Source organism: Phragmites australis, chromosome 15, assembly GCF_958298935.1.
Source record: "Phragmites australis chromosome 15, lpPhrAust1.1, whole genome shotgun sequence".
Lineage (NCBI taxonomy): Eukaryota > Viridiplantae > Streptophyta > Magnoliopsida > Poales > Poaceae > Phragmites > Phragmites australis.
The window spans coordinates 8,171,229-8,197,691 of NC_084935.1; the positions used below are offsets into that span (position 1 = coordinate 8,171,229).

Below are 26,463 nucleotides of genomic sequence, written 5' to 3' on the forward strand. Positions count from 1 at the left end.
TATGAATTGGGAATAGCAATTTATAGTAATATGGTATATGTATTCTAATAGGATGGTTGGTTTTGGATGGTATAAAAAGGCGTATGTATTGTGTTGTACAATAGGAATGTGTATGTTCATGTGTAGGATCCTAAGATCCGGTTCTTGAATATGCAACTAAGCTAAACCGTAATTATCTACGGGGCCTATATAGGTACGGCATGACCAATTAATTAGTCACTATTTTGATTTTATAAGCATCATTACACAGTTGAGTGGTATAAGAGGGGGTTTCTGCAGTGATGGAATCACTGTTAGCGGTGAAATCTCAGTAGATGCTTGCAGATCGACAGGAGCTTTGTAAAAGCTTTATATTGATCTCCTACCGACACACTATAGGAATTGTGTAAGTACTTGGCCGGTACAACGATATGGAGACCGTCGCCTGGTAATGTGAGTGATGAAATCATAACCCGTGAGGAAAGATGGACAAATTCTACAGAGTATAAAACTGATCGATCAGCCATGCTCACAATCAATAGCGGCTTGGATTTCTTCTTGATTAGTTGAGGTCAGAGTTTTGATATGGATGATCAGGTAGCCAGATAATAGAATTATCTGATGAGTCTGGGTAGTCGAATGGTATCCGATGAACTATTCTTCTTATTTAAATGTTATTTTCACATTTAGTAATTAGGATACCTATTGTTAGAGTTATATGTTAAGGTTGCTACATTTAAACTCTATGTCATGTTTTTCTATAGTTACGGAGTATATTATGTACTCATCTTTGCTATTTTTCAATAATAAGTGATGTTTAGTTGGAGAAAATTATAAGAAGATTAAGAAAGTTGAAGACCGTTGATTAGAGATAAATTGTTTCAGGTCGTGTTATCCCCAGTCGATTGTCTATGATATGCCTAGAAGATCTATAAAAGTCCACTTGTGTTCTTTCGTCGCTGTCTTATAAACTATGATATTTATTTTAATAAAAAAAATCAATATAAAATAGTATATCACCAATAATATCATCTCCTATATGATAAAACCAATTCTAATATACATATAAAATATATCTAATTATTTTTTAAAAAAACCGAGCGTGACAATAACATCTCTGCATCGATACGGAACGGTACCGGCGTAGGTTTCGTTTGAATCTTCCCGGCTGCTCCTTGTCTGCTGAGAAGCTTCGGTGCTCACGTGCGCACGAGTACATTTTTCACTTGAGTTGACCATGCTGCCCATTCAACTGGCTACTTGACACGACGACGACGACGACGACGATACGGACCGGGTCGTCTCGTCGCAGCCGAACCGGATGTTTTGGGCCAACTTCACCGGCGGCCCGCTCATCCGTCCAGCCTTACAACTGTTGGGCTGGATCGCAACCAGACTGTATTGAGCTCAGCTTTCTAATCAGCATTTCAACGCCAGATCCGATTTTAGAAAATAAATTGATGATTTACTACTAAAAGATTATAATATACTCATGTTAATAAAATATGGAATTATCTGAGTCAAGATCAGAATGATAAATAAGTAAAACTACTTCTAGGTAAAAAAAAAATCAATTGCAATTTAATCAGTTCAAAGCAAATCGTTATAACTACATTTGTGGGTAGAGTGATCGGCATCAAAGGAGCGAAACCGAGGAAAGTCGCCGGCTCGCCGTCTTTTCGCTGAAGCTGCAGAGTCGTAGGAGCAACCAGTCGAAACCGTGGGCGGAGTATGGTCGAGTCTTGGGCAATAGAAGTTAAATTTTTTTATATATGACAGGGGCCAGCTCCATTGTATGATGTTGAAAAAATAGTACTTTTAGATTTAATTTAATTTTAAATGTAATAGGAATAGTAACTGATCGATTATCATCATCCCCCAAGGCCCTAGCCTGGACCTGCACATGGCATTCCTCCAGAATCTGGTTTACGGGTTTTCTTTCAGTGTTGCATCTAATATATATTGCTATATTCCTATATCAATTGGGCCTTCAAAACTCGACGATAAAGATTAGAGACTATTATTTTTCTGAACTAAGGTGTTAACTCCTTTTGTGTACATCTATTATCTATGAAACCATTCTAATTCCTTTGTGGAATAATGTTTCCAGATGCCTTATTTCAGTTCACCCACTATCCTTGATAATTTGTAGGAAATGAACTTCCATCGGAGTTGATAGAGAGTTAGAGACCTTACTAAGGTGGACGCCAAGTAACGATGATGAGCTTAGGCTTCGATTATACACTTGAGAACTCTCTCAACTTGGTCTGCTGAGCAATTCTTAAGATCAACTATTGACATTCCATATGTTTTTCAACGCCTAGATGCGTTACTTTTCATGGCTAATCTACCTGAGGAAGCTGCAAATGTGAAGCAATCTTTTGCCACTTTAGAGGTAATAACACATTCACTATAGCCTCTCAACTTTTAGACTATTTGTCACGCTGCCATATCAATCTTTATTTTTATTTGCTTCAGCGTTCTGTCTGATCTTTTTATAAATCAAATATGTTCACCAATTGTTGTACTAATTTTATTGATTACTTTATACTGTAAACATAACCGCCCTATTTGTGCACAACTGTAGCCTTGAATCTTGATCTTTCCTTAGTTAATATGCAGTTCATACAACTTGCATAAGCTCCTGAAAAGTTCTACTATACATGATACGGCTTTGTATTGATTGATATTTTTATCGGTGCTTTATTGGCATTTCCTGATCAGGTGGCTTGCCAGGAGCTTAGATGCAGCCACCTTTTTCTTAAGCTACTAGAAGCGGTCCTTAAAACTGGAAATCGGATGAATGTTGGCACATTCCGCGGAGCTCAAGCTTTTAAACTTGACACGCTCCTTAAGTTATCTGATGTCAAGGGTACTGATGGGAAGACAACACTGTTGCTTTTTGTTATTCAAGAAATCATCTGTTCTGAAGGTGTTCGTGCTGCATGGGCTGCAAAAGAGCAGAATAGCAGCATATCCAGTGCAGATGCCAATGACGTTACTGATGACAATAATGAGCAAACTGAAGACGATTACAAACAACTTGGACTTAAAGTTGTATCCAGTTTAGCAGATGATCTCCAAAATGTCAGGAGGGCAGCGATCCTTGATGCAGATCAACTGACTATGTCAGTAGCAAGTCTTGGCCACAAGCTTGTCAAAACCAAAGAATTCCCGAACACGAGCATGAAAAGTTTGGATGAAGACAGCGGGTTTCACCACAAGCTTAAGCATTTTGCAGAGCAATCTCAAACTGCTGTCACTTTATTGCTAGAGGAAGAGAAGAAAATACGGTCCTTGGTCCGGAGCACTGTAGATTATTTTCATGGGAGTACAGGGAAGGACGAGGGCCTGCGGTTATTTGTGGTTGTGCGAGATTACCTTGCAATGCTGGACAAGGTTTGCAAAGAGCTAAAAGAAGCATCAAAAGTAGCTCCAAGGAAAACAAAGACCAAACAGCCATCCCAAACATCTCAATCTTTCAACGTTCCCAGGCAGAACCTGTTCCCAGCTATTCAGGATCGAAGAGCAGATAGCTCAAGCTCAGGTTCTGATGAGGACAGTTAGCTCTATATCAAGGTATCGATCCTTTTCCTTTCAAGGCACACTACATTGACCCTTCAAAGCAATAGTGCAGTGGTAGAAAATACATGAATTGATGAGGAATTGATAACATCGATTCTGTATTGGTCATTTATTATATTACATTTTGAAAATTTGGCTTGTCATCTGGCCAGACAAAGCATTCTTCACCAAGATTGCTGTTAGTTTCTCACTCTCCCTTTGAGCAAAAACATGGTCTGAGGCAGCATCCAGCTGAAAGGTGCCATAGGAGGCATCATGGGCCATTGGAAGGAAAAGGCAAAAAACTGACCTAGTTTAGGGCAGGCATAACTTGCAGGAGGAGGTAGGCTGACTCTTATACTGTCCTCTTCGTTTTTTAATTTTGTTAATTATATACTATTGTACCAGCCACACAAAGATAAATGTTCTGCAGAAGCTCATGAATTGGATTCTTTTATTTGTGATTTCAGAACACTTTTACAAAAAGAATGATTGTGATAAGAAGTGTGCTCAATTTTTCGTGCTCTTGCTATAGTAAAATGGTCCCCTGGTACTTAAACAAATCCAAGATTCCGAGAACAACGATAATGTCTTGAAATTCTTCATAAAGTTGCGAAATGTACTGAACATTTTACACAATTCAATTAATATTTGCTGCAACGATCCAAGGCTGCAACTGAGTCAAGGGTTGGATTTCAAGGATCAGGGTAATGTAAATTACACTTGGAAGCTAATGTACTGGAGAGTACCAATGTCAATTTCTAACTGATTCATCCTGGATTCATGTCCTGTATAAACTCTGAAAGTTGGCGTGTTTACTTTTCTGTTTAATGGAAGACTTGGGGTGGGGGGGGGGGGGAATTTGTGAGCAGTTTAGTCCGACTGCATGGTTTTTTTCTTCTCTGCACCTGTTTCTTATCATCTGAAGGACTGAGATTTCATTCAGGCCATAACCAGTCTTAGCGCTGGCGCCGCTGCTACTTCCGGAATTTATTCATGGAAAATCTTCCCGCTTGATGGTTTCCAGGTCTCCCGCGTGGCATTGTTTCAAAATCTCTGGGCAAGCGACAATCTCCAGGAAAATTTCAGCACTGCCCGCCGAAAACTTTATTTAGCATCCCAAAACCTCGCACTTGATCCAAGAACAGCTTGTCCGTACACAGAAGGCCGCAATGCTCAGGCCACAGATTCTCATGCCGAACATGGCAGTGCTCCTTCAGCGAGACAGACCCAAGATTTAAATCTATCCAAACCACAAGAATTTCAGCACAGCAACATTTTAAGAGCTCAAGTAGACTGACCAAAAGTTTTAAATCCGTCCAGACAACAATTTGATTAACAAGTCATCCAAAGATGCACCTTTTATAGAAACGTAGCAACAAATACAGAATCACTCCTACTAATCCAAGAGCATACTAGAGTAAACCTTAGTTTAGCATCGGTACAAACACATCCATACTAACAACCCGCTAGAACGCAACACCTAGGCGGCCTACAACACACAACTGGTACAGCATCCACGAGAGGCGCCACTGGAGGCAAGCGGTCAGGATTTAGTCCTCATCACCGGCCGCGGCCTTGGCGCTGCCGCCGCCGGCCTTCTTGGGGAGGAGCAGGTTGTGGATGTTGGGCATGACGCCGCCGCTGGCGATGGTGACCGTGCCGAGCAGGCGGGAGAGCTCCTCATCGTTGCGGACGGCCAGCTGGATGTGGCGCGGCACGATGCGGGTCTTCTTGTTGTCCCTCGCAGCGTTTCCGGCAAGCTCAAGAACCTGTGCAAAGTAAGAACAAATTCAACTATTGGTCCAAATTATATCTGATTCGACTGAAATTAATGAATGAAACAACACCCTCCAACCGAAAACCGAATCCCGTGCCGAAACCCCCAATTATTCTACTTAAAAACAAGATAGTTTCGCCCTAATCTTGCAAACCATCCCCAATTATTAAAGAAATGGAAACCCCAGCGCCCAATTCCTCCACAACTCAACCGAATCGAACGCCATAGCTGCAAAATTCGAACCATCCCGTACCTCAGCAGCCAGGTACTCGAGCACGGCGGCGAGGTAGACAGGCGCGCCGGCGCCGACCCTCTCGGCGTACTTGCCGGCCTTGAGGAACCTCGCGATCCTCCCCACGGGGAACTGGAGCCCAGCCTTGGAGCTACGGGACGTGGCCTTCTTAGCGGCGCCGGAGCCGATCGCCTTCCCCCTTCCGGCCATGGCTAGGGCTCCGAGGTGAAGAATCCGCGAGGCGAAGGCAGGAGAAGACGGGAGAAAGCGCGGTGCGGAGGGGCAGCAGAAGAAGCGTAAGGACGGGAGGAGGTAGGGGTGGGCGGGTTATATAGTGGAGGAGAGCCAATGGGGCGAAAGGACGCGGATCAGTGACGTGGCGCGGAGGGAATCGGGATGGGAGATCGATCGTGGCCGTCGGATGGGGAGAACCGTGCGGGGGTTGGTTTGGGTTTGCCGCCACAGCGTTTCGTCCGGGCGTGGGCCCCACTGTGAGCTGCCGATCGTGGGCCTCGGGCTTTTTATTTGCTCGTTTGATCTAGAACTGCTGCTAGTTTCCGGTCATTATTTAGTTTATATTTTTTTAATTAAATTAAGTAAGAGTGAATTTTTAATTTTTTTATCCAATAACATAGAAAATATAAAACTCACATTCCTGCTATTAGGTTGTGGATCCGCGTGAAGTTCCGTTTTGGTAGAAGTTTTGGGCCTCTCAAAAGAATGGCCACAAGTTTCGGCATGGCACGAAACTGCATAGAAGCACCATATTCTTCCGCTAAATTGAATACTCCCACCATCTAAAAATACAAAATACCTTTTATTTTGAGAAAGTCAAATTTTGTATATTTTAATCAAGAATTAATAAAATTATAAATATGTTTAGTGCATAACAATTGTACAACTAGATTCATATTTCTTTTTTAAAGAACTAGATTCATATTTCAAAGTCTTCCTATTTCAAAATGCTTTATGTTATATTGGTTTTGTAGATACAAACGATATATTTTGTGAGTAAATAATAATCAAAGTCTAATTTTAAAAATCATATTGCAATAAAACTATTGTATTCTTGAATGCGGAAATAGTATTTTCTCTTTTCTTTCCTCCCTTTATTGGGAAGCAAATTGCACATTTTGCGCTAGCATTTTGCACATTGCTGAATAACCGTCTGTTTGGTTGGTTGAGGTAGAGGGATCTGGATGGGACGGTCCAGGATGAGCCCTCGTCCGTTTATTTGGTTGCTTGTATCATATCAGGCTGTTGAGACCGAGTTCATTCAGATTCTCGAAATATACCCCACATATGTTGCACGAGCCGATATGAGAAAATCGACCAAACCATACTCCAAAAATCAAAACAGTGGTCTTTTATTGCTCTAAAATACTAGAACTTTTTGTACATATTTTATAATCAATGTGCAACACATTTTAATTGGATTCACACAAAAAGCATATGTAAAATTGAAACTAAATTCTCTAAAAATGTTACTTTTACAACTTCTAACAATTGTTAATATCTCAAATAAATTTTTAAAAATCTGAAAAAAATCATTAATATTTTCTTATGTGATGGACAAATTTTCAAAATTATTTTCAACCGTAGTTTGATAAAAAAAAAAGTGAGTCCTTTATAATACTCTATTTATATGTATTTTTATTATCCTACACAGCTCATCCAAAACCAACCTATTCAGCCAAACAAACATAATCTTGTATCAAATCGTCTTATTCTATATAACCAATCAAACACATTCATGTACCATTCCATATACCTTACCAAACAACTTACTTTTACCACTCATTTAGGACCATCCGATCCGATTACATCTCATTCAGAATGATCTCATCCTATTTAATTTCATTCAAACAACCAAATGATACCTAATAGTAGGTGATTTGGTGACCTAAAGAAGAAACCACTGTAGAATAAACCCAAACCTGCACGCAAATCGTTTCTACTGTAGAACGACGCAAAATAGTGCTGGTGCTTGAAATACTAGCTTCGTTTTTGTTTACTCCAACTTTCTTATTGTAGCAATTTTGACTTTACGTTTTTTTTACAAAATATATAAATACTTAAAAGTATATAATACTAATAAAGTATATTTCGCGAAGAATTTAATAACAATTTTTTAAAGATGTTTATAAGTTTTAAAATATATATATAATCAAAATTTGTACAGTAAAAAATCAGTGATAAGGAAACAAAACGAGGGATTTGCAGATTTGACGCTCTAAACATAGACTCAGGTTTATACTTAGAGCGTCAAATCAGCAATTTTGTCAAACAAAACGGAGGCGCACTGCGCAAGTCGTTTCAGAACGCGCAGGCGCAGCACCACCCGAGGGCTCGACTGACGAGCACGAGACACCTGGAGGAGCAGCTGTCGAGCGTCCGTGGCTGCGATCCGACCTGACCCCTCGAATCGATCACTCGTTCCTTGCGTGCGCACAGAACGACATGAAATTCCACGCACTTCTCCATCGTTCTTCCATGAGTTTTCTATGTGACGCAACGTCGAGGTTTCAGAGCGAAGGATAGTCACTCGCAGGGTCCTAACTTTAAGCTCCACATTAGACTTAACTTTATACGTTAATATAAAGTAATTTAAGTTTATATTTTTAATTTAAAATAAAAATAAAAATTCCTCAACTAAACACTCTTAGTGTACTCACAACCTTAGCTTTATGAATTATAAAGCTAGAAATACCTTCAGTATACTCGTAACTCTAGTTTCACGAATTACAAAACTAGAAATATTCAGTTCCAAAAACTTTTAAAATTAAAGCTCTACTTTTGCTTTTGTGCAATCAATACTGGCCGAGTTGATTTCTTTCAATCTTGCGACAGAGTAGTGTATTTACACATTATATTCATTTTAAAGCATGATCCCAAAACATTTGAGTATCTCTAATCGGTCCCTTATATTTAACCCTTATATTTTTATATAGAGGTATTTTCTATCCAGACTGACCTCTATTTCTCTATGCGTTAAAGCATGATCCCAAAACATTTGAGTATCTCTAATCGGTCTCTTATATTTAACCCTTATATTTTTATATAGAGGTACTTTCTATCCAGACTGACCTCTATTTCTCTATGCGTTCCAACCGCCCCCCTAAATTTGACCTTTATATTTCACCCATCCATATTTTACTACTATCATGTAACTACCAAATTAATTCTAACAGCTATATTTTTAATGATTTTTCTAAACGGCTAATTTTTTCAAACTGCCACTCTTTTTTCCAACCCTACATATACCTGGTCAGTCTCCTTGTTGCCATTTAGCAAGTCCTACTCCCTTGTAGTTCCCTCTCTAGCCAAAATAAGTCATCGTTTTATCTTATATTCATCATCGTCGAAGGAGGATGATGATGACGAACTCATTTTGCTACACTACACTAAGCACACACTCAATATGAGCTTATGAATGTTGCACGGTCTAACGGTTTCGTGTCTGGACGTCAGTATTTCAACCTTAATACAGAAGTCGGGCATTGTAAGCTATACGAAGACTACTTTTTAGATGCTCCTACCTACGGCTCAACTTTCTTTCATCGCATGTTTGTAAATAGCCTATTTTTGTTTGTTCATCCTCTTGGGTTTGGTTGATCCTTATTTCTTTCTTCATGCTTAGGATGGCTCATTCTCTATTTCTTCACATACTGCAAGCTGTAAAATGACATGATGATTATTTTGCATACTGTAAGCTATTTTTAATTACGTATGCACTTGTAATAACGTATGATAATGTGTGCAGTTTTTTCATCACACAACATCGCCCATACAACTAACATAGATAGTCCATACAATTAACATAGAGCTTGTACAACACACTTAAAGTTCATACAACAACGCTATAAAGTGCAGACAAAATACTTAAAGTTCAATATATAAAGTAGCTCAACCCGATCCTGTGCCAAACAGTTGAACGATGATGTAGGATCGAGAGTGGCGACTAGAGGTGCCTCAACAAATTTCTTGCAAAATTGATGGTCTTCTCCTTATTCGATCACCCAACACACCTCTACAAGAGAATCACAACAAAACGCAACATAAATATGCAGCGAAAAAACTACACCTACCTAGAAATTCTGAAAACTCTAGAGAAATATCAAAAACCAAACTAGAAGATTCAACAAAAAGTGGGTCTCATGGGCAAAATCAAACACTAGGTTTCACAGCAAACCAATCTATGACTCATCCCCATGAGTTTGTCGTGGATCTGATCAAGAAGCTGTCTAGGAGTTTGATGCACATGATGCTAGATTGGTCTACTTCAACTCTTCTTTCGTTGCACTGCGTGTCAAGTGGTAACAATCTATGATCTCCTATTTATATGGTTTTCTGGGTGAATGCGGTAGAAATTTTTTGTTTTTAGGCTAGCATAGCCAACCCGTTCCCCAACAAATACGCCTTATTAAACTTGCATCGACATATGAAATGACAATCAAATAAAGAAAAGAACATTATAACTTTTCTTTCTCTGTCACCCCACTAGGCTTTTCTTGCTCTATCACCCCACCCCGCGACGGCGACGACCATGACTGCATAGCGGGTTTTGGCCAGGGCTAGGGCTTGGCTAGGGACTTAGTATGATGGTAAAACAGTAGTAAGGGAGGAGAAGAAGGGGTCCTCACCTTGTTTTGATGGTCGAGGAAGGAGGATTCGTGGAGATGACGACGTAGCACATCACGGGCGACGACGGCGGCGGCTCCTACGAACGGCAACGCACAGACAGGGCAGCAGCGGCGTCTAGGGCTTGGGGGAGTGTAATAGGGGTAGGAGAGGGTGTGCAACTCCTATTTATAGGGCTATGGACAGCTGGTTGATGTGGAGTCCAAGCCGGACACGACTTCGGTTCGAGTTCAAGTCAGTTACGGTTTCCTTTTTCGTAGCTCTCTATTCCGAGGATGCTATCTCCATCGTCCGAACTCCAAATTGGACTTTTCTAAACTCTGAATTGTAGTACTCTAAAAGATCTACAATTTTGGTATTCATTGTAACTTCTGAAAACGCCATCTTGAGTTTTAAAAATGCACCACAAGATAAACTGTTTGAACTTAGACTTATCTGCTCAGACTCCGCAAATATTTACAGATTTTGTAGATCCATTTTGTTGGGCCTAAAAGAAGACTTGTCTAAGAGTTTGAACTTGAGTAAGATTGACCCCAAAGAAATTTTAGGTATATCTAGGGTTTAGAAAAGAAACTTTTGCAGAGAAATTTGAATTGAACTAGAGAAGGATTAGATATAATTAATACTTAAATAGATGATAAATTCAAGAATTTTGAATTCCAATCATTAAGATCCTTAACTTATTCATTATTGAGTTTTATAAAAACCTTTTTGAAACCATTTTCACTCGAAACGCCAAAGAGAAAGAAAGAAAACAGAACTCTAATGCATTTACCTATCTCCTAACAAAACTCAGCATGCAATGCACATAAAATAATACCTATATTGATTGATTGATTAAGAAAATAGGTTTTAAACCTATTTTACGGGTGAAGCTATTCAATAATTTTGGAAAATTTTAAAAATGTAAATTTTGAAAATTAGGGTGTTACATACTCCCGACTTCACACTTTTGCGTGGCACATATCTAACATCGAATTCATTGAGCTCGACTGCCCATTGCGCAATTCATTATGTGGCCTCCCTATTGTGTATGACATCCTGAAGCGGGTACGTCATCACGACGTTAATCCTATGCGCTTGGAAATAGTGTTGTAGTTTCCGAGAAGATATCCAGACTGCATATAGCAACTTCTGCACTTGCGGGTATCGTAGCTTGGTGTCATATAGGACTTTGCTCACATAGTAAACAGGTCTCTGGACCTTGGCCTTCTTCTTGGGACATTCCCGTTCGACCAACAGGACCGTGCTTACAACTTGCGGGGTAGCTGCAATGTACAAAAAGAGCTCCTCTTTTTCGTTAGGCGGTGTAAGAATTAGCGGAGATGATAAATACCTTTCTAAGTCCTGGAAGGCGCGCTCCGCTTCTTCCGTCCACTCGAACCAGTCATGCTTCTTTAGCAATTTGAAGAAAGGCACCCCTTGCTCGCCCATCCTGGAAATAAATCGACTAAGAGCTGCAATGCATCATGTTAATTTTTGAATCTCATGCAGTGTTCACGGTGACCGCATCTGGTCAAGAGCCTCGATTTTGCATGGATTGGCCTCAATGCCTCCACTCGACACCATGAAGCCGAGAAGCTTGTCGGACGGAACGTCGAACATGCACTTCTCTGGATTGAGCATCATACGATACTTCATATGGTTGTCGAACGTATCCTTGAGATCGTCATTCAATGCATTCCCAGTTCTCGATTTGACCATAATATCATCGACATAAGCTTCCACATTGCGCCCAATTTGTGGTTGTAGACAATTTTGAATACACCATTGATAAGTAGCACCAACGTTCTTTAAACCGAAGGGCATCATTACATAGCAAAATACACCAAAAGGAGTAATAAAAGTAGTTTTCTCCTCATCCTCTATTTTTGAATGCTAATTTGGTGATACCGTGAATAGGTATCTAGAAAACACAGCAATGTACAACCTGTTATAGAGTCGATGATCTGGTCGATACGTGGAAGAGGAAAAAGATCTTTCGAACAAGCTTTGTTGAGGTCAGTGATGTTGACACACATTCTCCATCTATCATTAGCTTTCTTGACGAGGACTGGATTTGTGAGCCATGTGGGGGTGACGAACTTCTCGAATAAAGCTCGCCTTAATGTCACATCTCAAATCCTTAATTACGCAATTAAGCATAATCATGCTTCTTAACTATTATATTTAATTTTGTGCAATTTTATTTTGAAATGTTGATGCAATTCGTCTAAAGTCAATTGGATGAGATAAATGAATTCGGGAGAGAAAATAATGAAATTCACAGTTAAAGTGGACACTTTCTTTACCATGTGGGCCCACCACCCTAACCACCTAGAGGGACAGCAGCCACCTGCTCTCTCTCTCTCTCTCTCTCTCTCTCTCTCTCTCTCTCTCTCTCTCTCCCCCTCCCTCACTCCCCCACACCTCCCTCTCCCTCTCCAGCTAGCCAAAGCAAGGGAGGAGCTCCTTCTCTCACTCTCAAGCATTCTCTCCCTCTCCCCAAAATCCGACCTCAAGAGAAGGATTTGAGGTATGCATGTGGTATCCACACGATCACAAGCTCATGAGCTACTCATCTATCCAATTCGTTTTCATTTTCATGCAGGAATCGAGTTGTTCTTGAGTTCTTTAGATGTTCTTGAGTTTTTGGAGCAAAATATAGTTTTGGGAGAATTTGAGCTATGAAGTCGTGTTGCTAGGTTGATGAGTGAGTTCCAGACTCCTTGAACTATCCCTAGCATATTTCCCTTAGACTTGGTGTGGCTCAAAAATCAAATTGACCCCAAAATCCCCTAAAAAAATGGCTATTCTGGACAGCCCGGATACTCCGGGTAAACCCGGATACTCCAGGTTCAACAGGAAAAAGCCCATTGAATTGTATTAAAAAATTGTTAGGGTTTATGGTGCAAGTTGGGTCTAGAATCATTTGGATAGGGTATATACATATTTATGTAGCATAGATCTGTCATGTGAGTCGAATCGCCCAAGGGAAATTTTTGAGAATGTCTAAGTCTGCTCCACTCAGATAATTCAGGTAAGCCCGGAGGATCCGGGTTAAACCGTTAGATTTAACCGAGCACCCTCGCCTGGAGCCTCACCCGGAGTGTCCGACATAACTCAGATAGTCCGGACCAACCTGGAGGTTCCGGGTTAAACCGAAAATGGCTAACAGAGAACCCTCTCCTAGAGGTTGTCCCAGAGACTCCGGAACCCGGATACTCCCGCCTCCTGATATTTTTCTGACTTCGTTTAGATCGCTTAGTGTGATATTAATTCGTGTGTCTTGCACATCTAACATATTTTTTATGCATATTGTGGCATGCATTGTTGCACTTCAATCATACTCATCATTGCATGCGCTCTTCTCTAGTGAGCAGAGAACCGACACGTGACCCGGTGGTGATTGAAGACGATGCCTATCTCCCCGAATTTTGCGAGTGTTGCACGAGTAGCATAAGGCAAACTCTAGAGCAGTAAGGCAAGCATCTAAGTATACTTATCCCAATACTTTGGATCAGATGGGCTCCCTGGACATTAGCATCTGGAGTGCTGAAAATATCACTACCCAAACTTGGCTAGGGTTGAGACGATGCTGCTCCGAGGTTGCTATTCTGGGGTAGCTCGTCCCTTGTTGCTGGCGGTGGAGGTGTGCCCATCGGAAGTCGTCATTGAAGACCATGAGGTATCTGATCTCCCGCGATCCACCGATTGAGAGTTATATCAAGGACATGTAAGGCTCCAGCTGTAGATGTTTTCAGCGGCATTTCACCAGCAACGCTAGATCCTCTAGGATTTTCGTGCCATTGTTTACCATGGAATTTGGATCTACCACCATTGGGTCAGCAGGTGGGGTATCAGCTCATCTAGCCACGAATATGAATCGATTTGTTCGGCTGCTCTTGCTGACGGTGGAGTCGTCGTCGCCACCCACGTTGCTGTCGGAGTCCATGCGTTGGAGAACATATGGCTCCTTGAGATTCCACTCGAGATGTCCCACCTCGCAGTATGCGTCCAATAGTCTGGACTTGATAATACCGTTACAAATCAGTTTGTTGGGGAACAGGCAGGCAATTGCTAGGATGATCCAGATAGACTTTAGCATTGTGACATGCGAAAATGTTTCATCATAATCAAAACCTTGAATCTTCCTAAAACCTTTTGCTACCAATCGTGCCTTATAGATGTGAACATTTCCATCAACTTCTATCTTTTTCTTAAAAACCTATTTGCACTCAACTGCTTTGACACCATCAGGTGGATCAACCAAGTTCCAAACTTGACTATCATGCATGGATTCTATCTCGGATCTCATGGCTCAAGCCATCTCTCAGAGTTTGATCCCACCACCACTTTCGAGTAGCTCTTAGGTTCATCATTGTCCAACAATAATATATCGCGCTGCTCCGTGGTTAGGAACATAAATCTCTCAGGTGCACGACTAATCCTTTCCGACCGTCGTGGGGCTGGTGTCTCCACAACATGTTCTATAACGTCCAATTGTGGTTCAATAGGAGCTGAAACACTTTCTGATGGTTCCCGAATCTCTTCGAGTTTCACCGTGCTCCCACTGATATTCCTTGAGAGAAACTCTTTCTCCAGAAAAATACTGTTCCGGGTGACAAACATTTTGCCTTCTTCCCGGTTATAAAAGTAATATCCTTTGGTTTCCCTAGGATACCCCACAAAGAAGCATTTATCTGATTTGGGAGTGAGCTTATCTGATGTCAAACGTTTTACATAGGCCTCACAACCCCAGATCTTAAGGAAAGACAACATGGGACGCTTCCCAGTCCATATCTCATATGGTGTCTTCTTTACAGCTTTAGATGAAACCCTATTGAAAGTGAATGCAACAGTTTTTAGAGTGTATCCCAAAAGGATAACGGAAGATCAGATTGGCTCATCATGGACCGAACCATGTCCAACAAAGTCTAGTTCCTCCGTTCAGACACTCCATTCCATTGACGCGTCCCTGGTGGAGTCAACTGTGGAACAATTCCACATTGCTTTAGATGATCACCAAACTAATGGCTCAAATATTCACCTCTACGATCAGATCGCAGAAATTTTATTGTCTTGTCAAGTTGATTTTGTGCTTCATTTTGAAACTCCTTGAACTTTTTAAAGGACTCAGACTTATGCCTCATTAGGTAGATGTAAACATATCTACTAAAGTCATCGGTAAAAGTAATAAAGTATTTAAAACCACATCTAGTGATAGAGCTCATTGGTCCATGTACATCAGTGTGTACAAGGGCCAACAACTCACTCGACCTCTCTCTTTGACGGGTGAAAGATGCCTTAGTTATCTTGCCAAGTAAACAAAATTCGCATGTATCAAATGATTCAAAATAAAATGAATTAAGAAGACCATCTTTATGGAGCCTCTGCACGTGTTTCTCATTTATATGACGTAAGTGAAAATGCTAAATAAAAGTGGGATTCAAATCATTAAACTGAAACATCTTCATATTAATGTTATAGACAGGGACATCCTCAAGATCTAGAATATATAATCTATTCACCAATGGACAATTACCATAGAGCATACCATTCAAATAAATCAAACCACACTTGTTCTTTATTATGAAATCATATCCATATTCTTCCAAACGCGAACTAAAACTGGAATTGGCGTTAACAGTATGTGCCATGATCTATAACAGAAATAAATCTGCAAAGTTTAGCACTATGTTTATGTAAACCTTTCATTAAACAATTTAACAAGACACTCCCACTATATGTTTTGAAACTGTTTCCCTCTAACGACATATAATGTAACAAGATCCATATTCAACTAGGTTCTAGTGAGCTTTGACATCACTGCTAGAAACTTAGGTGACATAGGTAAGCAACATCTTGCTAACCACATCCGTTTGTGACTCTTGTTTGTTGGGTGGCATCGAATTCCCCGATCCCAACACTATGCCCCAAAGCCTAAAATCGTTTTGATAGCTTTGTTAAGTAAACCAATACTATGCATATGGATATTTGACATCCAACCTAACTGGTTAAGATAAAGGATGGCACCCTGCTTTGGCAGACCTACCAAATAATGATCAAAACCTAAATAGGTGCAAGTATTGGAAGGGCATCAATTATTCTTAATTTTTCTGAGGGAAGCTATTCTATCATGTAAACATATCCATCTCATAGAAAACATGAATAAAACAGCATGATATGAACATAAATAAGCATCACGATAACCTCAAATCATACAAGGTCCAATTACAAAAGCACGTACACAACAATTAGACCATCAGGTGAACTCATTCCTTGCTGTTCATATTTTCTTGGATGGATTACTACTAAATTCTTGTGATGTTTTATTGCATAGGAACGTGGAAGAAGCACCACAACCTTACTTGGACATCACTCCTTGAAGGCCAAATCTACTCGGACTCAAGGCTAAGATCTAGTCATGGTTGTGGTCGAAGTCATGGTCGTGATCGAAGTCGAGTTTCAGGACAGCACGTCAGTAAAACGGGCATAACTATCTCATACGAAGTTTGTTTTAGGCAATCTTGGACATTATGAAAAGCTTACGATGAACCCTTTCCAATGGATATGAGCTCAACCAAATATTCCTTATAGTTTAGTTAGAGTAAAAGGAATAAAGTGCTGTATCACCGTTTTGAACCCTGCCGGGTTTTATAATCGTGTCACAGTCAGAGTCCAGGTTGTGCACGCCGCTCTTCACAGTTGCACAACTCTAGATCGACCTCCTTACGCCCCCTATATATACACAATAGCCATCGTAGTTTAGACTTGGGTTTAGCTTAGATTATTCTGTTTAATACAGTTTCACCGTTTATCGGTTTGTTGAACCCCAAACTCGAGTGCTTCATTGTTAATTAGCAATATTCAGATTGAATCTACCTGCTCTTGCTTGTGTTCTCAATTCACTTGCATGAAAAGCCTTCTTGGTGAGGTCAACCGCGTTTTGACACGGTTGATAACCACAGAGTAGTGGAGTAGTGATTGCGAGGGTTTTGATTTGTTCTGATCGGAGCCTTTGGATCATCAACATCGAAACTCCACTAATCGACTTATCATATTACCTTTGGAAGATCGGGCAAACGCGCATCAAGTGGTATCAGAGCCTCACTTGCCCGTTAGGTAATCTCAGTTATCCCTTTTGTTTCGTTGAGTTCCTTTACCCAGAGTCTAGAAAATTACCAAAAAAAAAAGATTTAGATCTTAGTTTTTCGCTGTCCAAACCACTTTGTGCCTTTCGCAATTTTTTTTTTCAGTTTTTGTGTTGTTGAGTTTGAGTCCATCGTCGGTGTCTTGTTGCTGGTCGAGTCATCGTGTTCTAGTTTCTAGCATCGAGTCTTTGCTAATTTAGTTGTCGAGTTACTCGGCTTGCCTAGTTTGCTGTAGCCGAGTTTGTGTCCCACTCTGGGTCCCGACCAGTCACTCCGACCACCCCTCGGGTCCCGACCACTCACTCCAACCACTCACTCGGAATCCCGACCAGTCACTCCGACCACCCACCAGTCACTCTGACCACCCACTCGGGGTCCGACCAGTCACTCCGACCAACCACTCGGGGTCCGACCAGTCACTCCGACTATCCACTCATTGTTCGACCAGTCACTCCGCCCACCTTCTCGGATCCGACCACTTAGTCGGAGTCGTCCACCTTCTCGGATCCGACCACCATAGCCGAAACAGAGGTAGCCAAAGTTCAGAGAGAGAGAGAATCTTTTTATTACCTTTATACCCCTACTCTCCTAAAAAAAAGTTTGTGATCCAAATACCTCACTGGTCTTAGAAAAGGCATAGAAGAGTTTTGAGTTTGTGTCACATTTGCAAAAAAAGAAAGAAAAGAAAAAAAAGCAAGAAGCAAAGAAAAAAAAAGGAGAAGAAGCAAAGAGTGCAAAAAGAAGAAGAGAGAGAATTAAAAAAGGAATCTGTTTGCATTGCGAATTTTGTTCCATTGTGCTGGTGTCTGTTATAGTTTTCGGTTTGCTTGAGCTAGTTCTAGTAACGTGTTTGGGCCAGCAACTATGACGAGTACTGCGGACTTTTATTCAGCTTTGCTAATATGATTTTAATTATTTCTATTCCTTGCTACTAAATATTGCCTATCTAAACTACACCTTCTTTCGATCAGAACGGTTTCTCCCCTTGCAATTACCTTACTCGCACCTGATAAAGTATCACGAAGTAGCCACCGGTTGGGCCAACTACTGTGTATGGTAAGAACACTTGCAAGAGCGTGGTAAGACGCTTGAGAGTGTGTGACTTTGCCTCCACCACCTAGTAGTCGATACAGATAACATCTTTTGTTATCTTCTGTCTACTACTAACCATGGCAGGTGAAACATCGAATGCAAAAGAGTGTGTTTTGAGAGAAGAACTCATAATGTTGTTAGATGATCATCGGCAAACTATTAGTAACGACATTGACAAGAAGCTTGCGGGAACCAATACCGCATTGCAACGGCTCAATGAAAGCATTGCAATACTCAATACACGCTTTGATCGATTGGTTAATCTGCCACTGGACAATGGTCGACTGGATTCTCATGTTGCAGCTCATGAACAAGAGGAGTCCATCGCGGATGAAGAAATTTTGAGGCAAGAATGTGACGCCCTTGATGCATGACAACGAAATCGATTGAACTTCAATCGTCAAGGTATGAGAGGTAATGATTTTCAGCAACATAACCCACATATTAATGATGATCCATTTGCTAAGGTTAAGTTTACTATACCATCTTTTGCGGGTGCTTATGATGCTGAAAAGTATTTAGATTGGGAGATGACGATTGAATAAAAGTTTAATGCTCATTTGGTTCCTGAAGTGCATCAAGTTAGGCAAGCCACTAGTGAATTTAAAGATTTTACAATCATCTGGTGGAATAGAGTTTGCATCGATGGATTAGTGCCTACAACATGAAATGCTTTAAAGGTTGCTATGCGTAACAGATTTGTTCCACCTTCTTTTAAATGTGATTTGCGTAAGAAATTGCAACGCTTAAACCAAGCTGATAGATTCCTAGAAGAATATTATTAGGAGCTACAAATTAGTATGTTGTATTGTGATATTATTGAGGATGAAGAGGCTGCAATGACACACTTTTATGGAGGGTTAAGGCGTGAAATTTAGGACATAGTTGATTATAAAGAATACGATAGTGTTCCTAGATTGTTACAACTTGTGTGTTTGGCAGAGAAAGAATTGCAGGGACGACAACAGAGGCCAAGGAACAATTTTGGAAACTCGACTTCTTCAAAATCAACACTGGGTCAAGACAAAACAGTCCAACGTTTAGCTTCACGGTCTGCTGCCCCCTTCTCGAGTAGGGCGCGTTCAGCAGTACCCTCAACATCGTCACACGCTCCTGAGGTAAGAAAATCCGTAAGTGTGCAGGGTTCAGCCAAGAGCTCTTCTTCGGTTGCCTCTACAGGCCGATCGATTGGGATTGTATACCACCGATGCAAGGAAATGGGCCATATCATGAAGGATTATCCAAGTCAGCGAGCATACATTGCAATAGAGGACGGTGGAGTCAAAGTCGGAGTTCAGGTTGTGCACGCCGCTCTCCACGGTTGCACAACCCTAGGTCAATCTCCTCACGCCCCGCTATATATACACAGTAGCCGTCGTAGTTTAGACTTGGGTTTAGCTTAGATTATTCTGTTTAATACAGTTTTGTCGTTTATCGGTTTATTGAACCCTAAACTCGAGTGCTTCATTGGTAATTAGCAATTTCAGAATGCATCCACCTGTTCTTGCTTGTGTTCTCGATTAGTTTGCAGGAAAAGCCTTCTTGGTGAGGTCAACCGCGTTCTCGATTAGTTTGCAGGAAAAGCCTTCTTGGTGAGGTCAACCGCGCCTTGGCACGGTTGATAACTATGGAGTAGTGGTGTAATGGTTGCGAGGGTTCTTGTTCTGTTCTAATCGGAGCCTTTGGATCATCAATATCGAAACTCCACTAATCGACTTATCATATTACCTTTGAAAGATCAGACAAACACGCATCAATATGGGTTTGATTGGATTATGATCTATGAGATGTTAGAGTCCTAAAGGGCTTCCAACGTAGGATCCCATTAGCGAGCTCTATATAAGGAGAGGCGTGGGGTGGGATGTGTAGAGGTGAGCCACTTCAAAACCCTAGCCGCAACCCTCCACATCATCTCCCAAAACCCTAGCCACGTGTGTGGTGCTAGCACTTCGGGGCTCGACAATCCTGCCTAATACGTATGGATACTGTAGAAGCACTGCTGCTATTGCATTGCTGACCTCCTCAGCGTGAAGATTGCGACGCTTCTATCTAGCTGGTCAAGGACCTACTCGGCTGGTCGACATATCTATTCGCCTGGTTGTGCAGCACGACGCGACCACTCAGAGTTGGTTGAGGACGCAACAAACCTGCTCGAGGAACTGGTCGATAAGTATGACCACCTGCTCAGAGTTGGTCAAGGATGCGTCAGACCTGGTCGAGAAGCACAACCACCTGCTTGGAGTTGGTCGAGGAGCATGAACACCTGTGTGTGGCAGGTCACGGATCTGATCGAGAAGTTGCTCAAGGAGTTTGACGCGCACGACGTTGGATCAGTCTACTCCAACTCTTTTTCCGCTGCACTGTGCGTCAAGTGGTAACGATCTATAATCTCATATTTGTATAGTTTCCTAGGTGAATACGGTAAAAAAAAATTATTTTTAGGTTAGCGTAGCCAACTCGTTCCCCAACAAATACGCCTTTTTAAACTTGCACCGACATATGAAATGACAATCAAATAAAGAAGAGAATATTATACCTTATCTTGCTCTGTCACTCCGCTTTGTCTCCTGTTTTGAATCTAGACATAATATCCACAAAACCAGTTAACACCTTTTAGTATGACAGACCTCCGCTGGCACTACCTCGCTCATCCTCCTTTGGCTCTCTCGCCCTCCAGCACCGATAGCCCCTCCCCCTCACGGAGCCACCACCTCCAACCTCCCGTTGGCCCTCTCCCGTTGATCCAGCGCCTCCTCTGCGCCGCCTCCCCTGGCGACCCATGCCCTCCCTCGTCTCCCCGCCCTACCGTGCCACGCTGCCTCTGCTGGTGCTCCCCCGCCCATCCTCCTTTGACCCTCCTGCCCTTTTGCGAGATTTTAATCACAATATGCAACCTAAAACAAATAGTTATATTGTAAAAACTGATTTGTGATCACAATTTGCAATCTGAAATAAACAGCTAAATTGTTATAGCCTCCAGATTGTAACAATACAGCAATTCGCCTTCCATCAGCTTTTGCAATCTACAATCTAACTTTTACGATCTAATTTTTTACAATCCACAATATATAAATTATTTTTCATAATCTCTAGCTAAAATAAATATACACTAATAGCAGGTGATTTGATGACCAAAGAAGGAACCACTGTAGAATAAGCCCAAACCTACACACAAATTATTTCTACTGTAGAACGACGCAGAATAGTGCCGGTGCTGGATATACACCCCTTGCCTTGCCTTGATGTCACCACTCAGCACTGCGCAAGTCGTTTCAGAACTCGCAGGCGCAGCACCACCCGACAGCTGGACTGAAGAGCATGAGACACCTGGAGGAGCAGCTGTCGAGCGTCCGTGGCTGTGATCCGACCTGACCCCTCGAATCGATCAGTTGTTCCTTGCGTGCGCACAGATCGACATGAAATTCCACGCACTTCTCCATCGTTCTTCCATGAGCTTTCTATGTGACGCAACCTCGAGGTTTCAGAGCGAAGGATAGTCACCCCCCGCATCAGACTTAGTTTATAGGTTAATATAAAATAATGTAGGTTTATATTTTTATGTTTAAAATAAAAATAAAATTACTCAGCCAAATATTATCATTGTACTCACAACTTTAATTTCATAAATTATTAAGCTAGAAATATTCTCAGTATACTCACAACTCTAATTTTACAAATTAAAAAGATAGAAATATTCGGTTTCAAAAATTTTTAGAATTGGAGCACTCTTGAAAATGTCTTTGTGCCTTTGCTTTTGTGCAATCACTACCAGCCGAGTTGATTTCTTTCAATCATGCGGCAGAGCATTATCTCAAAACATTACAATGGAGCAGTGGCTTTGCACTACCGGCAAGTTGACTTCTTTCAATGTGCATCATGTTTTGCCGTCCCGCGCGTAAGAATGGAGCTGTGGCTTTGCACTCACAAAATTCTGACCATGCATCCAATCACATCAAAGACAAATCGGACAGCATCACGAGTTCAAAATAAAAATATAAAGGAGACGTCAAGATCATCAGAAGACATCACAGAGGTAGCTTAAAGTTTCATCTTCTTCCACATTTCTTCAACCATTAAACATCACCTGGCTTACATCCCTGAGTTAAACAACCCAAAAACTTGGCCGTATTCATATCCATTCAATCCAAAGCACCTAACCAAGAAACCACTACCATCTTCTACTTCCTAACACATTGTTCTCTCCAGAAACCAAGATGACCAGATGCTACTCCTACTAAGAAACCAGCAACAACACGACAGGATCCAGGCAGCAGCAGAGGTCGTCAGTTGTCATCGTCGTCGATGCTCGCGGCCTTGGAGGATGCTGCCTTCTTGGAGATCATGTGCTGGTGGATGTTGGGCATCATGTCGCCACTCGCGATGGTGGCCCCGCCCAGCAGCTTGGTGAGCTCCACGTTGTTGCGAACGGCTAGCTGGATGTGGCGCTACACGATGCGGGTCTTCTTGTTGTCACGCACTGCATTCCTGGCCAACTCCAGGACCTGGATCAGGGAAAAGAATGAATAGATTAGCACAATATCGGTTCTTTCGTTAATCTAAAGAACTAGCAGGTATGAACAGTACGAATCTAGAAGCAACATTAGACCAAGATTTCTACACAAGAATCAAATCTAAAACTATTCCGTGCTCAAATTTGTGGATTCATTTCAGAATGCTAAGAGGTTTCACGACATTAATCAGAACTGAGGAAATTTCCCCAACATCGTTGCTTGTTGGTAAGTAATCGACGAGGCGGCTCAATTCAGATCTAGCAACATAAGTACATTAACATCTCAAAGGGGGCATGAACCAGATCGAGGCGCCAACAACACGGACACAAAAGCGCAATCGGAGGAAGAAAGATGCAGGGTGCGTACCTCAGTGGTGAGGTACGAGGACAGCGGCGAGGTAGACGGGGGCGCCGGTGCTGACGCGCTCGGCGTACTTGCTGGCCTTGAGAAACCTTGCAATCTTGCCGATGGGGAATTGCAGCCCGGCCTTGGAGCTCCTTAACGTTGCCTTCTTCGCCGCGCCCGCGCCGATCGCCTTGCTATGACCTGCCATCTCTCTCACCAACCGATGACGACAACGATGAAACCCGCTTGTGCTCGAGGAGACGGTGGAAACCGGAGGCTATGGGAGGCGAGCCGCGATGGACGAAAGGGATTGGGGTGGGAGAAGCGTCGGGTGAGAGGCTGAGGATATATAGGGGGCGCGGGGTGGAGGCGGCAACCAATGGGAGGCGGTAACACAGATCGTGGGTTGGGTGGCGACAATTGCGAGTCTTCGATCTGGGAAAAACGCGGGGGAGCGCACGCCAATAGGAAGCTACCGGATCGTTGATGTGTTATCAATGTGGGACCACTTGTCAGTGTCTAGTGGTTTGAGTACTGTGCTCCCGTTCTGTTGAGCCTGATACGTCATAGGTGCACCGTGCACCGGGATATGCTAAATAGCGCACGCGCGATCAGTTTTAGGGTCTGTTTGGTTTGGAGTCGGTGCTCGCCCTGCCATTTTTTTAGTGTTGATCTCGCGGGAGTGCTGCGTTTGGTTTAGAGCCGGCAATTGGCTCGCCCAGGCCCCCATGCCGACCGCCAGTTCATTTTTCACGCCCACGCTGGTAGCCGATTCCTCCATCATTTTTTTGGTGTGTCCAGGTTTGGTGGGGTAGGTGTGGCCGAGAACCAAACAGGTTCTCAGCCACACGCGTGGGAAACTCCCTACACAGTTTTAGACAATTAAACGACAAGTGAATTCGATGCATGACAAATGGTGTGTTTGGTTCAAGGGCAATGTTAGATGGGATAGAATTATTCTTGTTTTTAAATGGGATATTAGATTTGTTGATTAGTTGGTTGGATGTGATAATCTAATTTTCTGTTTCGTTGGTGAGATTATAGTGGATAGGATAAGCCAATGTTATGTTTTGTTGGATAGATAGAATATGCAGAGTGAGTTGTAACAAACTTTTAGTGAATTTACCTCTTGATTTGGTAATAACCAGAATTGAATAATAGTCGTTACGACACGATGAACATATAAAAATGTTTATATGCTCATTACAATGAAAAAAAGAACAAAGATATACAATGAGCATAACCAAATCACTCGCTCCCAAACCCTCCTCTTTGTCTTCGTCTAGTTCTAGAGTCCCAAACGCTTTCCATTTCATTCCATTATGCTCTTCTCCCTCCCCTCTCCAGTGAACGTGTCAGCGCCGCGGATCCTGCCGCCAAGAATGAAGGCATGGCCGGACGACTTCCGATGCCCTATCTCGCTGGAGGTCATGACGGATCCCGTCATCCTCCCCACTGGCCACACCTTCGAGCGCCGCAGCATCCAGCGCTAGCTCGACAGGGGACACCTCACCTGCCCTGTCCTCAACCTCCCATTGATGCCCTCCCCGCTGCTCATCCCCAACCATGTGTTGTGCCGCCTCATAGCAATCGTCTCGCCTTCCGCTGCAGGTGTCCCGTCCTTGAGGCGGGGATAGGTGCTAAGGAAGCGGTGACAAAAGTGTAGGTGTCGCCCGTGATGAAGCTGCTTAGGTTGGCCAAGTCCGGCACAACAGAAGGAAAAATTTATTAGAGGTTAGCGATAAATAGGATTATCGGATTTATCGGAATACTATCGACGATAAATAAAAAATTTCGGAAATTTTTTGAAAAAATAGCTCAATTTATTTAGAAAATCACATAGATTGCATCAAATCATAAAATAACACATAAATAAATTAGGATCGGAGGGGTAGTCTGACGGCCTACGGCTTACGTGCTGACGTTTTGTTACTCGCGTGTTGTATCCAAAAATCAAAAGACGTCAAATTTAAAAATTACTGAAATTTTTGACCGATAAGTAAATTTACTACCGACCCCTGCCGGGTTTATCGATTTTTTTTTCGGACGATAAGTTTTTCACAGGTGCCGCAACCGATCGGGAGGAGGTGCTGGGGTCTAGTAGCAGTGGTGTTGCAGTGGCACGCGGTAGCCGGGGACGAGGCGGCGGCGAGGGCGCTCCTGTTCCTCAGCCTCGACGGCGATGACACGAGCGTTGGTCTCGTGGTGGACGACGGGGACCCACTACCCTCGTCCTCACCGGTGGAGGCGGAGCTAAGCCGCGTGGTGGCGAGGTCCAAGTTTGCTTAGTGGTGGAGCGGGGACCCCAGCAAAGGGGGGGGGGGGGTTGCTGCTCCTGCTGCTGGTCGGCGACGAAGACATAGCTAAGTCGAGGTGAGAGGAGAGAGTCAAGAGGAGTCACGGGAGGCGAGAGGACCGTGAGTAGAATGCAGGCAGCTTCATCCGGGTCTTTTGGACGATTCAACTCATCTGACATTTCCCTTCGGTTGGATGATCCCGTCCGCTCCCGATCCATGAGTCAAACACCAAGCAGAGACAGAAAAAAAAACTGGACATGGCAATCACATCCACCCTCGTACCGTGAACCAAACACATCCAAACTCGTGCATTATTCAGACAGCAAAAAACAGCATGCGAAATCAATTCGAAACAAACATAAAAACGACATTTGAACTAAATTTTTCAGGGTACAACTTGACAAAAAATTAAGAGAGATCAAAAGAAAAATTAGCCTCCGTTCTCGATGGCAGCTGAGCATTCCCTGCAATGTGCCGGCGACTACTTCACCTTCATTACTCCCTAGAGAGAGATGGGGGAGGGGCGATGCCCTCGCTTGTGGGAATTTGCCAGCCCGCAGCTGCACTTGAGAGAGAGGGGGAAAGAATGGATGATGAAGAAAGGAGGCGGTTGGTGTTCAGTCCAGGCCACTCAAAACTCAGAAGGATGATCCACTCGGCACTAGACCAGCTGATGCGTCTTCCCTCACCAAGGCAAACTGACGACTCCTTTCCATGAGGCGTCAAACTCTGTCGGCTCCAGGTAACGATCACGAAGGAGAGAGGTAATTCACACGAAGCTGGACTTCACACGAATGCGCGGTCAGCTCGCCGGTTACCAGTCATTCTTGAGTAAGCTGATCGAAACTACCCTAATCAGACGATCATAGTGCTAGCATCGGGCGAGGAG

At 42.6% G+C, this 26,463-nt stretch overlaps 2 protein-coding genes and 1 pseudogene across 2 annotated transcripts; 1 reads left to right on the plus strand and 2 right to left on the minus strand.

Annotated features, from left to right (window-relative positions):
* The first annotated feature begins 1,882 nt into the window (after positions 1–1,882).
* On the plus strand, positions 1,883–3,546 carry LOC133892102 (formin-like protein 11). Its single transcript, XM_062332841.1, is given in 4 exon segments — positions 1,883–1,911; positions 2,159–2,244; positions 2,247–2,374; positions 2,704–3,546. Coding segments are annotated over 4 exon segments (1,086 nt in total).
* Positions 3,547–4,873: 1,327 nt separating this feature from the next.
* LOC133893043 (probable histone H2A.2) lies at positions 4,874–5,853 on the minus strand. Its single transcript, XM_062334016.1, has 2 exons — positions 5,577–5,853; positions 4,874–5,315 (listed from the first exon to the last, which is right to left on the minus strand). The coding sequence occupies exons 1-2, from the start codon at positions 5,763–5,765 to the stop codon at positions 5,097–5,099; spliced, it is 408 nt and encodes a 135-aa protein (XP_062190000.1). The 5' UTR covers positions 5,766–5,853; the 3' UTR covers positions 4,874–5,096.
* A 16,626-nt stretch (positions 5,854–22,479) lies between these two features.
* Positions 22,480–23,648, minus strand: LOC133892784 (probable histone H2A.1; annotated as a pseudogene).
* Between the last annotated feature and the right edge of the window lie 2,815 nt (positions 23,649–26,463).